Source organism: Myotis daubentonii, chromosome 16 (assembly GCF_963259705.1).
Source record: "Myotis daubentonii chromosome 16, mMyoDau2.1, whole genome shotgun sequence".
In the NCBI taxonomy this organism is placed as follows: domain Eukaryota; kingdom Metazoa; phylum Chordata; class Mammalia; order Chiroptera; family Vespertilionidae; genus Myotis; species Myotis daubentonii.
Genome location: NC_081855.1, coordinates 26,421,533 through 26,437,050, shown reverse-complemented (window position 1 = coordinate 26,437,050; position 15,518 = coordinate 26,421,533). Strand labels below are relative to the sequence as shown.

General features: G+C 38.2%; 1 protein-coding gene across 13 annotated transcripts in view; it reads right to left on the bottom strand.

Annotated features, from left to right (window-relative positions):
- NF1 (neurofibromin 1) overlaps positions 1–15,518 on the bottom strand; it is a 242,066-nt gene that overhangs the window by 133,307 nt on the left and 93,241 nt on the right. For 12 of the 13 annotated variants that reach the window (XM_059669430.1, XM_059669433.1, XM_059669423.1 and 9 more), the window contains 7 exons: positions 15,050–15,163; positions 7,072–7,151; positions 5,369–5,492; positions 3,689–3,850; positions 1,748–1,997; positions 792–865; positions 493–576 (listed from right to left, as the gene is read on the bottom strand). In XM_059669430.1, coding sequence (XP_059525413.1) covers positions 493–576; positions 792–865; positions 1,748–1,997; positions 3,689–3,850; positions 5,369–5,492; positions 7,072–7,151; positions 15,050–15,163 — 888 coding nt within the window. The remainder of the gene's footprint in view (positions 1–492; positions 577–791; positions 866–1,747; positions 1,998–3,688; positions 3,851–5,368; positions 5,493–7,071; positions 7,152–15,049; positions 15,164–15,518) is intronic. The other variant, XM_059669424.1, reaches the window with a different exon arrangement.

Below are 15,518 nucleotides of genomic sequence, written 5' to 3'. Positions count from 1 at the left end.
AGTAAAATGTATTGCTTTAATTTTAGTGTTTTTTTTCTCTACCTTTGTTGCCCCTTTCCTGAAAATTTTGTAAAATACTCTAAGAGAAAGAAAGAGGGTAAAGGAATGTTCTCTACAACAAATCATCTCTAGCTCAGTGCCGTCCAATGTTTCTGCAATGATGGATACATTTTATTATGTATGTGCTCTCCAGTACATTAGCCAATTGCCACATGTGGCTATTGAGCCCTTGAAATGTGGCTATTGTGTGACCAAGAAACTGAATTTTAACTGTATTTAATTTTAATTAATTTAAGGTAAATTTTAATTTAAGTAGCACATGTAGCTAGTGGCTACCATATTAGACAGTGCAGATTAATATGAACACAATTAAGTATCAGTCTAAAGACAACTCTATGCTTATAGTACTAAGAATAATTCACAAAGAGTACTGAAGCTAAGTTATATGTTTAGCAAACGGATAACAGACAAAAATCAACTTTACAAACTCACCTGGCCATCTTCCATTTTAGCTTTTGGATAGTTGAGGATTAGTTTTGTAGCTTGTTCCCATTTTGCGTGTGTATCTTCCCAAGCCTAAAATGAAGGCAATTACCACTTAAAAGCAACTTTAAACCTAGAGCTAAAAATCAATCAGTAATAGGTCTCAAACTTGGTGTATATCATAAACATAATATCCTACTATAGTAACATGCACACATCTTAGATTTGCTTCAAATGCTCTTCCCAGTCACATACGCATAACATGAGGCTTTTAAAATTGAGGGTGGGGGCCTAGGAGGGATGCATACCTCAGTGTTTCCTGCAGTGGGATGCTCAATGCGCCTTAGTAGTGCCATCACTCTTTTCTGAAGTGCTGTTCTTCCTAAACAAAGACCACAGGAAATCAACCTATTGCACTCAGAGCTTTGCTTGCCAATGGAGAACCTGGCAAGCCCAACCCAAAAGACAGAGTAGGAGGAGTGGAATGAATGCTTCAAATGATAAAGCTGAACATTTCCTTTTACCTCCCTCACAGGAAAGGTATTTCACTTGGACTCCACAAATGTCCACAGCATAAAATAGCTACTCCTACCTATATTTTCTCAAAACATGTGCCAATGTGTTTTAAACTTCATTATACAGGGTGGGGCAAAAGTAGGTTTATATTTGTTTGTATGGAAAATAATACAATTAAAAATAACATGCCCAGCCGGCATGGCTCAATGGTTACGCAGCAACCTATGAAACAGGAGGTCACGGTTTGATTCCTGGTCAGGGCACATGCCCAGGTTGCAGACTCGATCCCCAGTGTGGGGCGTGCAGGACGCAGCCGATCAATGATGTTTCTTATCATTGATGTTTCTCTTTATTCCTCTCCCGTCCTCTCTAAAATCAACAAAAATATATTTTAAAATAATAATAATAAAAAATAAACTGTTTCATGTACTCACAACTGTAAATCTACTTTTGCCCCACTATGTATACAATCCTGGCCAAGTACATCATATAATCTATAACTACCAGCAATTTATACTGCCAGTTTTTAAACAAATGTAGGTTATATTGAAAATTCAGTGAGACGTTAATAATTTCAAGTGCTATTTATTTTCACCTTACCTGTGTAGAAAAGAATTTCAGGTAAGCTTTCTGAATTAGCCCTGTAAACTTGCTAAGTAGTCACCTTAAATACATCCTTAAATTTCTAGCACAAATATCATGACTCAAGGCAGACTGAGTGAAAAAAAAACACATTATCCATATTTACCTGTTGACATCATATTGCTAACAGAAGCAAATTCCATGAATGTGTTATAGTTGGGCAAGAAGTTGTGCACCGATACTTCATCCACCCCACACCGGATATCCGCTTCCTCACAGAGGTGGCGGAAACAGGACATGGCAACCAGAACAGCTTCAGTGTCAGGGCTCCACAGAAACATGTACAGGGCCACTTCCAGTTTGGTTTGGGCTTGTCGGCATATCGGTGGGGTTCCACTGCACCCTGCTGCACTATCCTAGGAGTCAGGGGTGGGAGGTATATATTTTCAATGTAGGTAATTTTATTTACAAAACCCAACAATGCAGCAAACTGTTTAACACATATACATATATACATATACACAATAACCCACAAGAGCTTTCCCCTTTAGTCATTATAGAAATTTTCAAACCCCAAATATCTTGTTTGAATAAGAAATGAGATTATTTGGACCAACATAATGCTACTATCTGTCCAATTTCAAATTGAGTAAGTATTAGCCTATTTTAAATTCCAGAAATGTGGATTAAGTCTAACATGTACACAAGTAAAACAGCCACAACATAAATCTACATAAAAATGCAAGCCACTTCCCAGTCAATTATAAAACAAAGGAAGAGGAAATCACAGTAAAGTCTACCCACTGGAGGGAAGAAATAAAATAAGCACATTCAGTACTGGCTGAACTGAGGGCACAAACAAGAACTAAGTATCACTTTAGAAGACATACTTGATTCTGGATTACACATTTCCAAAGCATGAAATCCTCATTTAGGAAACAAATGTAAATTTTGCAGGCAAAGTAGACAATTGTAAATGCCAAACCACTTAGTTCTTATATTGAAAATTAGAGATTAAAAAAGCTTTAGTCTGAAAAAGAAACTCATGTAATGATTTTATTTTATTTTTTGCTTATACTATGATTTACTTTTAAAAGTAATTACACACACAAACAAAAACCACAGAAACATCTATATATATATATATAAAAGGCTAATATGCTAAGTGTCTGTCTGACCAGTAGCTATGATGTGCACTGACCACCAGGAGGCAGATGCTCTTGCCAGCGGTGGTCTCAAGTGACGCACCCAGAAACCAGAGAGGAGGGAGCCTGATTCCTCACAGGGCTGTGCAATTCCACCTTCAGCTGTGGGTTGTGTTGTTGCTGGGGCACTGTCGGTCCCGAATCTGGTTTACTGCTCACTTATATTTGTGTTCCACACCCTGTACGACAGCAACTTTACAGAGTGCCCTCTCCCACTCCGGGGCCCCTCAGGAAATGTCAGAGAGCCCGTTTCGGCCCCATCCCTGCAGGCCAGACTGAGGGACCCCACCTGCCAGAGGAGGGACCCCACTCACTCTGCAGACGCCCTTAAAGCCACGGCGCCACCCCAGGTGTGACCAGCAGGGAAGGACCCCCGCAGGTTGGCTCCAGGGCGTGTCTGGCCCATCTCGCCCAGTCCCACCCAACCAGCCACCTTCTAATTAATTTCCTTTCAATGTGCACGAATCTGTGCACTGGGTCACTAGTTTACCTATAATGAAGCAAAATGCTTTTTCTCCCAGTAAATTTGTACTTTTTAAAGTTGGTACAACTTTTAAACTTCTGGGATTTAAATGGTCTTTCTTATGGAGTAGTTTATAATAATTATACCTGTCAGTTATAGCTTATAAGTGTCAAATACTTGATTAAATACTGTTTTAAACATGATCCCATTTAATCTTTAAACTATTCTGGTGTAGGAATTATTATTATCCCTATTTTAAAACTGAGGAATTGAGCCACAGAGGTTAGGAACTTTCGTCCTAACTAGAGCTGTGATAGCACTAGAATCTAAGCAGTTCTCTACCATGCTATATTACCTCATTGAAATTTATCAAAGTTCATTCAGAAGAAAATACAGAGCACAGATGATGACATGGAAAAGTACAAAAGAAGCTGCTTACCATGGATGAGTTTCCTTTTCCCTTCCGGAGAGAGGCTCCAGGAGTACAAGTACGGAGTAACTCTTCATGATCCATGGGCATTTGACTGGTATTTCCACTTGAAGGAATGTCACATCCTATCCCATAAAGGAACAGAAAGTGACAGGAGCTTCTATCTGCCTGCTAGAAAGAATAAATAAATAAGCCTTTTTGAAGCACTGATAATCAAGAGAAATAAATACTTACTATGCGTTGTCTTCCTTTTTGAGACTACCCTGAAACACCTCTCCTCACTTTAAGGAACATTCACCAGAAACCTAGTAGTACAAATAATGTTTGCTCAATGTCTTTGAAATGCCTCTCAGTTTTCCACCCTTGAAGTCATCAAAACAGCAGATTCTAGAAGTGCAAATTAACATTTCCCAGTCTAACATGGGCACAAGTAAAATATCAACATGATTTATAAAGATTTTTCTCCTATAACATTTTATCATCTGCCATTTCAGAGTAATTAGAAGTTGACTCTTTTGAGATTAAGCTCCTCTGGACCAGTAAGTAATTAACACGGGTATATATGCCAAGTATGTCATAAGAGTGACTGCACTGATTAGATTTACTACTGGATTACTTAATGCTGGATTACTCCAGAGAATTATACCATAGGCAAGGGCATGAAACTATGAAGTCTAATGTTCTTTCTTATTTTAGGAATGTCAGATTCCACTATTTTAACACAGAAAGATAAGCCAGATGTGAATAAACGCAATTCACCATTAGCCCGTCTCTAAATAAAGAAAATGTGATAAGCTGCATGGTATACTGAAAAGCATATTAGTCTGTTACATTTAAGATTTCTCATAGCTATGATTCTAGAAAAGGATAAAAATTCAATGAATCCAATACTCCTAAAACTATGCCACAACAGAATTTTTAACTAACTATAGAAACTTTATATTAAAAGAAATTTAAGGCTCTTCTCTATCCCTCAAAACCTGTCACAATGCTTCAAAAGTTCATAATCAAACTTTTCACTCAGCCCCAAGGAAGAAGCTTCCTGATATTTTCAAGAGGTGAAACCTTGATGGCAGGAATATAAATAAACCTAGATTGTGTGTTTCCTTCAGCCTCTTGATAGATAGCATTCCCTGATCTAGTATAGCCATAAAATCCAAACCTTAGGTAGGAACTTTAGAGCAGAGGTAGAATATGCTCTTCAATCTATTTTGGTTATAGCAGCCTCCACTCCTCGTAGGCCTGCCCCCACAGAGACCTGCTTATTCGCTCAATTAGAATTAGTCAGGATTGCAACTCTAAAACCAAAGCCTCAGAATAATTTTTTATTTTTCCTACTTCCTCTTTTTTTAAACTGATTTTAGACAGAGAAGAAAAGAGAGGGGGAGAGAGATAGAAATATCGATGTGAGCAAGAAATATCAATCGGTTGCCTCTCATATGCACCCTGAATAGGTTATCAAACCCACAACCCCTTGGTGCACAGGACAATGCTCTAATCAACTGAGCCACACCAGCCAGGACCTCAAAATAATTTTTAAATGTTGATTTGTTAGCAATTACTTCCCTTAAACTTTGTGAAGGAGGGAGGAGCTAAGTAGAACTAACTTGGCTAATAAACATTTGCTTAATTTTTTCCCCATTACAATTCCAAACATTCTTCCCTTTTTAAAGATGTCATTTTGCTTACCTTATTTTTAAGAAGAAATTTATTCCTGCAGATCAGAATTTCCCGCAACCATTTGAGAATTTCTGTGCTACTAAGCATTTGATGGCTAGTTAATTTCTTGCAGATGTAAAAAAGCATTTGTGAGCTGCAATAATATGAAGTTCATTGTTACCAGCATTGTCAATAGTAATACATATAATAATCAGTATGTAATGACATTCTCTCATAATGGACACAAGTTTAGAGAAGCTTATTCTCAGTTCTGAGATGTGTTTTAGAGAAATGGTTATCAAAATGTTAACAGTGTGATAATCAAAGGGAATAAATCTACAGATTATATTTTTTTAAAAGTCAAGTACTTCTACACCTCTTATCCCCCAAACTCCCAATTATTTTGTCCATGCATCTAATCCTTATGGAGGACTCAAAAAAAGAAAAATGACAGACCATGTGCTATACAGCACAGACTGGAGTAAACCCAGTACTCTAGAGCTGCAATACCTTCAAACAACTGCCTACAGACCAAATCAACCCATCACTTGCTGTTGCAAATAAAATTTTAGGGGAAACATGGCCATACCCATTGATCTACATTTGTCTGTGGCCGCTCCCATGCTCCAATAGTAGAAATGAATAGTATGACAGAGACTATCTGGCCCACAAAACCTAAAATATTTACTTCCTGGCCCTTTAGAGAAAAAGTTTGCTGATTCCTAGACTGAAGTTGTAATATCCAATGTGGTAGCCACTAGCCAGCCACCACTTATGGCTACTGAGCACTTGAAATGTGGTTTGTCCAAATTAAGATGTGCTCTAAGTGTGACACACATAAAATTTTGAAGACTTTAGTCAAAGATCTCATTAATAACTTTTGTATTGATTACGTAGTGAAGTAATATTTTAGAGGTATATCCTGGATTAAAAATATATTAAAATTAATGTTCCCTGTTTCTTTTTACTTCTTCATGTGGAAGCCGGAAAATTTTGAAGTACATGTGTGGTTCACATTGCATTAGTATGGAAGAGCACTGCTCTTGGTGGAGGACTGAACTCAGCTGCCAAGTAACTTAGTGTACTCACTTCTATGGTAAGATAATGACAAAATCTGAGGCTAAATTTTCCTCAATGTACTCCTTTTTGTGCTCATTAAAAGGTAGTAATTTGCTCTCTGAAATCAATAAAGATATACTTTAAAAAAAAATTACGAAAAAGGTAGTAATTTATATAATATAAGAAAGAAATTATAAAATACTGTATGTTTTTACCTTCTAGGCAGATGTTTGTCATTAATTCCCTCATCAAAAACAATGGTTATTAAAAAAACTTACAAGATCATAGTTTATAAAAGCAAACTATTAACATTACAAAATTTTAAAATTCTAAGCTTATAACTGCACACAGTCAATTTAAAACACAGTTGTAATTACATAGAAATATGTAATAAAAGAGATTACAACATATATCAGTACTTATGGTTGGGTAATAAAATGTAGCACAATTAAAATTTTTTTTCTACATTGCTGTTACATTGTTCCCAGAGTTAAAACAAGAAATATTCTAACTAATAATTTCAAGTCAAATAACAAACAAAATCATAAAACCTCTGGAGTTATAGGTGAATAAAGTTTTACAATAAATCAAGTACTATAGAGTTAATATTTAAAGACAAGAAATAAATACAAAATAAAATTTTAAATTGAATTAAAAAATAAAAGTCCAAATACCTAATTTCCCAAAATGTTTCTACAGGAGCATCAGGGTTCCACAAATCAATGCTATCTAATTGATGAAGAACCAGCAGAGCCTGAATTTTTAAAAAGAGAAACAAGACTTACTCAAAAAACTTTTGGTAAACGTAACATTGGACTATTTATTTTATAAATGCTAACAAATCAAATTTAATTGTAGCCTCAACATACAGTGTAAGGCAAAAGAGAAGAACTCTGAGAACCCAGATCTCCAGGAAACAAGATACATATGTAAATAAATAACTTTATTTGTATCATTCTTATTTAAAATGGCATACATGCAGGAAGTTACGTGATTGATGAATTCAGAACACCAATATATACATGTAAAAATTGCTTTATAATATGAATAATTTCAATAAGTATCAAAGAATTCTGTGGAACATAAAGTTAGTCCCCAAGTAAGAAGAGCTTGCCAAAATTAATACACACAACAATTATTTTACCTCTAGGCCAAAAGAAAAAGTAATCTTGCCACGAATTCTATTGGAACAGAGCAAAACAGACTTTGTATTTCATAGCAGAGTATTCATTCTAAAATATTTCTTTTTAAAAAATACATATATTTTTATTGATTTCAGGGAGGAAGGGAGAGGAAGATGGAAACATCCATGATGAGAGAGAATCATTGGTCAGCTGCCTTCTGCACGCCCCACACTGGGGATGGAGCCCGCAACCCGGGCATGTGCCCCAACCGGGAATTGAACTGTGACGTCCTGTTTCATAGGTCAATGCTCAACCACTGAGCCACGCCAGCTGGGCTCATCCTAAAATATTTCAATTTGAATTGGAATTTGGCTCACAGAACATTAACAGGAATTAATTAAAAATATACAACTAATATACAAAAAAACTATTATGAAATAAAGTCATCAAAAAGTTTGTATAAAGACTCTTCCTTCAGACCAGCCCTACCCTAACTCCACCTCCACAGTGCTTCCCCCAGAGGCACACTGTTGAGCTCTGAACATTTTCTTAGTCCTTAGTCTGCATATTTGGCAATTCTTTACTCGGCTCTTACAGCATCTTATTACAATTCCAATGAAACATTGTTTGGAACAAATAATGAGAATTGATTTCGTCTCTTACAGCGGTTCTCAACCTTTGGATCGCGAACAATGAAAATACATCCTGCATATCAGATATTTACATTACGATTCATAACAGTAGCAAAATTACAGTTATGAAGTAGCAACGAAAATAATTTTATGGCCCTAACCGGTTTGGCTCAGTGGATAGAGCACCGGCCTGTGGACTGAAGGGTCCCAGGTTCGATTCTGGTCAAGGGCATGTACCTTGGTTGCGGGCACATCCCCAGTGGGAGGTGTGCAGGAGGCAGCTGATGGATGTTTCTCTCTCATCAATGTTTCTAACTCTCTATCCCTCTCCCTTCCTCTCTATAAAAAAATCAATAAAATATATTAAAAAAATAATAAAATAATAACTTTATGGTTGGGGGTCACCACAAGATGAGGAACTGTAGTAAAGGGTCGTGGCACTAGGAAGGTTGAGAACCAGACTTAAAACCAAATCAAGTGCATAAACTGCAAATAGGCACTGATAATCTGCCTCAAATCAGTAAAGTTATTTAAATGTCCACCCTTGGACTACTTTATAACTCCAAAAATTATAAATGATTAAAGGTTACACCTCTATTACCTTATCCCTAACATTTTTACTGTCAATACTTTTAAATACATACTGAAAACTGCTATTCAGTGAGAGACTCTTAAAAAATTATATAATTTATAACTCATATCAAGGAAAAACAGCACAAATTAACATTCAATTTTGTCACTATTGTGCAAAAATTTAATATAACTTACTGACAAAATTTTAAGTGGCAAATTCTCTGTTATTGAATGACAAAATATTTTTTGAAATATTGGGAAAAAATGTTAGCCTTTTACCTGAGTTAATATAATTGTTTTCCTTTTCACGTTCCCTTCTGTTTTTTCGTTTTGACATATATTTTAACAGAGCTATAAACATAGTATACTCATCTGACATTTCATACTTTTCAATATTGCTGGTGAGCTCCATATGTTTTAATGGATATTTAAATGGATAGTTCACCAAATTAAAATATCATTCTCTTATCATTAAATATTAACCCATTCTCTTATTAGTGAATATTTAAAATTCTAATAGCCTCCTGTTATAAACTAGAGGCCTGGTGCACAGATTCATGCACTGGCGGGAGGCATGGCCAGCAGGGATCAGCCCCTGCATTGAGTGTCTGCCCCGTGGTGGTCAGTAAGCATCATAGTGACTGGTCAACTAGTCATTCTGGTCGTTCCGCTGTTAGGTCACTGGGCTTTTATTATATAGGATAAGAGCAGTAAGCACATCTGTGTAGCTCTTTCCTTTTGAAATTGTTCTCAGGATTAAAAAATATAGGAAGGGAATTATAACCACACACACTAAAAAGGCATTTGCATAGCTCCTGCCAAATATTGTCAAATAGCCTTCTAAAAAGAATTCAAGGAATATACTAATTTATAGGACCAACAGCAATGTGTACAAATATAAGCATTTTGGTAAAATGAAGTATACAGCTTAAACAATAAAGTAGCAAATCTTAAATGTATAGTGCAATGAATTTTCACAAATGTATATACTCATGTAACCAGTACCTAGCTCAACATTATCAACACCCAGAAGCCTTTTTTACATTCCCTTCCAGTCATTAGGCCTTGACAAAACTAGCCACTTTTTAATTATATCACCATAGATTATTTCTGCCTGTTCCTTACAGCATGTTCTCTTTTGTGTTTGTCTGTTTTCTCTCAACATTATGTCTGTGAGACTTGTTCATGCTTTGCACTTAGCAGTTCACTTTTTTCATTGTTGTAATCAGTATAATGAATATAACCAAATATAACCAATCTATTCTACTGTTGATACATTTAAGTTCAATTTTTGACTACTACAAATTATGCTGCTATTAATATTTTTGTATGTCTTTTGGTAAACATATAGATGCAGTTCTGTTGGGTACATACCTGTTGGGTGAAATTGTTAGGTCCTATGTTTAACTTTTTGTTATGAATTTCTAGCTTAATTTTACTATAGTCATAAAAATAATTCTGAATAACTCCTTTAGAATTTGTTGAGATTTCATGCTCAAGATACACTGAATGTTCCATGTGTACTTAAAAAGAAAGTGCAGCCCTGGCTGGCGTGGCTCAGTGGATAGAGTGTTGGCTGACTCACTGAAGGATCCAATTCCTAGTCAAGGGCACATATCTAGGTTGCAGGTTCGATCCTGGCCCCAGTACGAGTGTGAAAGGCAACCAACCCAATGTGTCTCGCTTACATCAATGTTTCTCTGCCTTTCTTCTCTCTTACCCTCCCTCTCTCCTTTCCACTCTCTATGAAAAACAATGGAAAAAATATCCGCAGGTGAGGATTAAAAAAAAAAAAAAAGAGTTTTTATTGAGTGTACTGCTCTATATATGTCAAATAGGTCTTATTTGATAGTTTTATTGTTCATATCTTCTATCCCTACTATTTTGCCTGTTTATTCCGTCAGGTGCTGAGAAAGGTATGCTCAAGTACCCCACTATAACTGGATTTATCTCTCTCTCTCTATTTACATGTTATATTTTGAAGCTTTGTTATTAGGTTCATATAGAGTTTATTTCCAGATGAAGTGAACACCTTTGTAATAATGAGATATCCCTCTGTATCTCGTTTTTGGGGGTTAGTATGTATGGCATATTTTTCTATCCTTGTACTGTCTACCTTCCAATGCCCTTATATTTAAGCTGTTTCTCTTAAAAAGACCACATAATGCCCTAACCGGTTTGGCTCAGTGGATAGAGCATCAGCCTGCAGACTAAAACGTCCCAGGTTCAATTCCGGTCAAGGGCATGTGCCTTGGTTGCGCGCACATCCCCAGTAGGGGGTGTGCAGGAAGCAGCTGATCGATGTTTCTCTCTCATCGATGTTTCTAACTCTCTATCCCTCTCCTTTCCTCTCTGTAAAAAAATCAATAAAACATATTTTTTTAAAAAATGACCACATAGTAAGATTTTTGCACTCTCAGGTATTTACCCAAGAAAAATGAAAGCACATGTCTGCACACAGATTTGTACATACATGTTCCTAGAATCTTTATTTGTAACAACCAAAAAGTAAAAACATGTCCATCAACATGGATAAATTGTGGTACAGCCACACAATGGAACCCTATCTATATATAGAAAACCCTAAAATGCAAATAGACCAAATGGCAGAACAACTAAACAACCAGTAGCTATGACGTGTGCTGACCACCAGGGGGCGCATGTGGAACATGGCAGGCATTGGCAGCAGGAGGCAGAGCGCAGAACATGGAGGGTGTCAGCTGCAGTGAGATGGTGGAGCAGGTGAACGGTGGCACCAGACCAAGGCAGGGCACCAGTCGCTGTCATCAGAGTGAGCCTCTGGTGGTTACTGTAAATTCTTTGCTCCTGCACACCGCTCACACCCGCTGCCACTGGAGCTGCTACTCACACCCGCCGCCAACGCCAGCCCCAATCACTCAGCGCTGACAGCGGGTACGAGTGGCAGCTGCTGGCCCCAATCACCCCTCAGGGCTTCTCCACCTCCCCCGGCTCCTGAGAGGCAATCAGGGCCAGCAGCCACCTCTCACACCCGCTGCCAGTGACGGCACCACTTGCAACTGCTGCCGGCACCGGAGCTGCTGCTCACACCTGCTGCTGGCGCCCAGCGCCAGTCCCGATTGCTCGGCACCGTCAGCAGGTGCGAGTGGTGGCTGCTGGCCCCGATCGCCCCTGAGGGCTTCTCCACCTCCCCCTACTCCTGAGGGTTGATTGGGTCAGGCAGCTGCTGCTCGCACCTACTGATGGTGCCGGGAGTGAGGCTGCCGGCAGACAGGGGACCAGGGGCCGTGGCGGGGAATGGGAGGGCCAGGTGGAGGCGCGGAGGATGTGCTGAGTGAGACCTGCCCCTATGCCCACCACAGCCTTGAGGCCCACAGTTCCTTTCAAGGTTCACGAATTCGTGCACTGGGCCTCTAGTACAGCAATAAAAAGGAATGAAATTTTTATAAAGGAATGAACTAGTGATACATGCAACATAGATGAATGTCATGATAATCATTCTAAGTTAAAGAAGACAGGGACAGAACCTAGACACAGAACCTACACAGAACCTAGAGACAGAAGAACTTCGCTGGAGAGAACATGGCAAAAGATCCTGGACAGAAACTGGCCACAGAACCTGGCTACAGAACCTGGCTAGAACATGGCAAGAGAACCTGACTAGAACCTGGTGACTGAACCTGGCTGGAGAACCTAGCGAGGGAACATGGACACAGAACCTGGCTGGAGATCCTAACCAGAACTTCGCTGGAGATCCTGACCAGAACTTGGCTAGAGATCCTGGCTAGGCTGCTGATCAACTGAACGCTGTCTCCATGTCATTCCTTCTTCCCCGACTCCGTCCACACCTTTGGAGACCCCTGGACCTGCTGGGGTTGGACCCCAGCAATAATGGACCATGGAACAATTTTGTCTTGGGACATTTGATGAGAATAGTGCCTCAAAGACTAGCCTTTATTAAATTCTGCTGTGATGTCAAAAAAAAAAAAAAAAAAGAAGACAGGAAGAAAGTGCATACTTTATAATTCCATTTATATAAAATGCAAAATAATTTATAGTAACAAAAAGTAGATGAATGGTTACAGAGGGATGCAAGGAAGCAGGCAGGAGGTACAGGAGGGAGGGAAGGAGGAAACACAAAGGAGCACAAGATAACTTTTAGTAATGATAAATATGTTACCTACATGGCCATTAACAAGTCAGTAAACTGGTATAATCATCAACAGAATGCTTATCAATTAAAAAAAGGAACTAATACATGAAATAACATGAATAAATCTCAAAAACTTGCTGAGTGAAAGAAGCCATGCAAAAAGGAACACATAGTCTAAGATTCCATTCACATGAGCTTCTAGAACTGGCAAGGCTAATGCTACAGTGATAGAAATCAGACCAGTGATCTCTGGGACAGGGGGTGGGGACACTGACTGGAAAAGACAAGGGGAACTTCTTAGGTGATGAGAAATATTCTAAATCTTCTGATTTTATAATATGTAAATCATACCCCAATAAAACTGATTTAAATTAAAACCATATTTAGCAAGTAATATATATCCTATATAATAAAAAGCTAATATGCAAATAGACCGAATGGCAGAATGACCGGTTGCTATGACACGCACTGACCACCAAGGGGCAGATGCTCAACGCAGGAGGTGCCCCCTGGTGGTCAGTGTGCTCCCACAGGGGGAGTGCTGCTCAGCCATAAGCTGGGCTCACGGCTGCCCAGCACAGCAGTGGTGGCGGGAGCCTCTCCCACTTCCATGGCAGCGCTAAGGATCCCTCAAGGAATGTCCGACTGCCAGCTTAGTTGGACATCCGCTGAAGGGTCCCAGACTGCAAGAGGGAGCAGGCCAGGCTGAGGGACCCCCCTCTCCCCAGTGCACAAATGTTGTGCACCAGGCCTCTAGTATGTACATATATATATGTGTGTGTGTGTGTATATATATATTTAAAGTCAACTGTATTTATACCCACTATAATGGCTATAAACAAAAAGATAAACAACAAGAAGTACTGGCAAGAAGATACTGGAACCCTCACACATATTGCTGGTGGGGATATAAAAGAACACAGTCACTTTGATAAAGAGTTTGGCCCGGCTGGTATGGCTCGGTTGATTGACCATTGTGCCAATGCACCAAGAGGTCATAGGTTTGATTCCCAGTCAGGGCACATGCCAAAGTTTCAGGCTTGATCCCCAGTAGGGGGCATGCAGGAGGCAGTCAACTGATGTTTTCTCTTTCATCAATGTTTCTAACTTTCTCTCCCTCTCCCTTCCCTCTTTCTTAAAAAAGTCAACAAAAACATTTTTTTAAAAGAGTTTGGCAGTTACTAAAAAAGTTAAACAGAGTTACCATATGAACCAGGAATTCCACTGCTAGCTATATACTTAAGAGATGTATCCAAGAGATCAACCAAAGGACTTATATGCATGCATATAAGCATAAACAATAGACACGAACACTGAAAGGGTAGGGGCATGTGCTGGGGGGTGGGGGTGGCCAGGGAGGGGTCAATGGGGGGGGGAAAGGAGACATGTGTAATATGTTAAACAATAAATTAAAAAAAATTTTTTTTGAAGATTTCTTCCAACCTTAAAAAAAAAGAGATGTATCCACACAACTTTTACACAAATTTTCATAGCAGCATTATTCATAATAGTCAAAAAGTAGAACAATCCTAAATGTCCATCAAGTGATGAATAGATGAAAAAAATGTGATATATCCATACAACAAAATATGTGGCAATAAAAAAAATGTAGTGATTCATGCTAAAGTATGGATGAACCTTGAAAACGTTACATTAAATGAAAAAAGGCAGACACTAAAAGCCACATATTATATGATCCTAGTTATATGAAATATCTACAATGAGCAAATCTACAGACAGAAGACAGAGTGGGGTTGCCAGCAGCTGGGATGACAGGGGAATGAGGGTTAAATAGTGGAGATGGCCGCACAACGTTGTGAGTACACTAAAAACTACCATGTACACTTTAAAACAGTAAACTTTATGGTAGGTGAATTATATCTAGATTTAATATATATTTTGAAATTTTAATACATATTTTGAGAGTCAACTACAATGAGAAAATTCTGAGTGTTTTATTAAGCATAAGAATATGCACAATGTATTGCTATGTGTGATATAAAGTAAGTAAATCCCTTCTTTCTCCATGGAGTTCATAATACAGTGTGTAGACAAAAACATATCATCTCCATAAATGACATAGTTCTGACAGATGTCCAGAAACTATATCTACCACTCACAGAAACTACATAGCAAAGAAACATCAAGAATGTATATAGTTACAAGAGCCTAGAAATCTTTTTTCCCTTACCTCCATGGCTTCCTGAGCAATCTCTGGCATGTGTGACTGAGGGACCAGTTGGACAAGGCCTGTAATTAATTCTGCTGTACTGCCTTGGGTTTCAGGCCCCTGTTTTCTTGGATTCTGCAAGGGAAAAAAAGCAATTTTCAATAAAAATAACTATTTGACAGTAGCTAAATAGAGAAGGGAATGTAGAGTGACTGCTAATGGATATCAGGTTTCTTCAGGGGGTGATAAAAATGTTCTAGAATTAATAGTGTAATAGCTACACAACCTGGTATATACTAAAAACTAGTGAATTGTACAATTTTAAATGGTGACTTTTATGGTATTGAATTATATCGCAATAAAAATTATGGAATTTTTTAATAAATCAAAACTGCTTTTGTTAAGCAGTTTCTTAGTCTACATTTATACTTGTTCATTAATGTAAATAATGCCCAGCAAAAAAAAATCCTAATTGAAAGAAAACAAACTA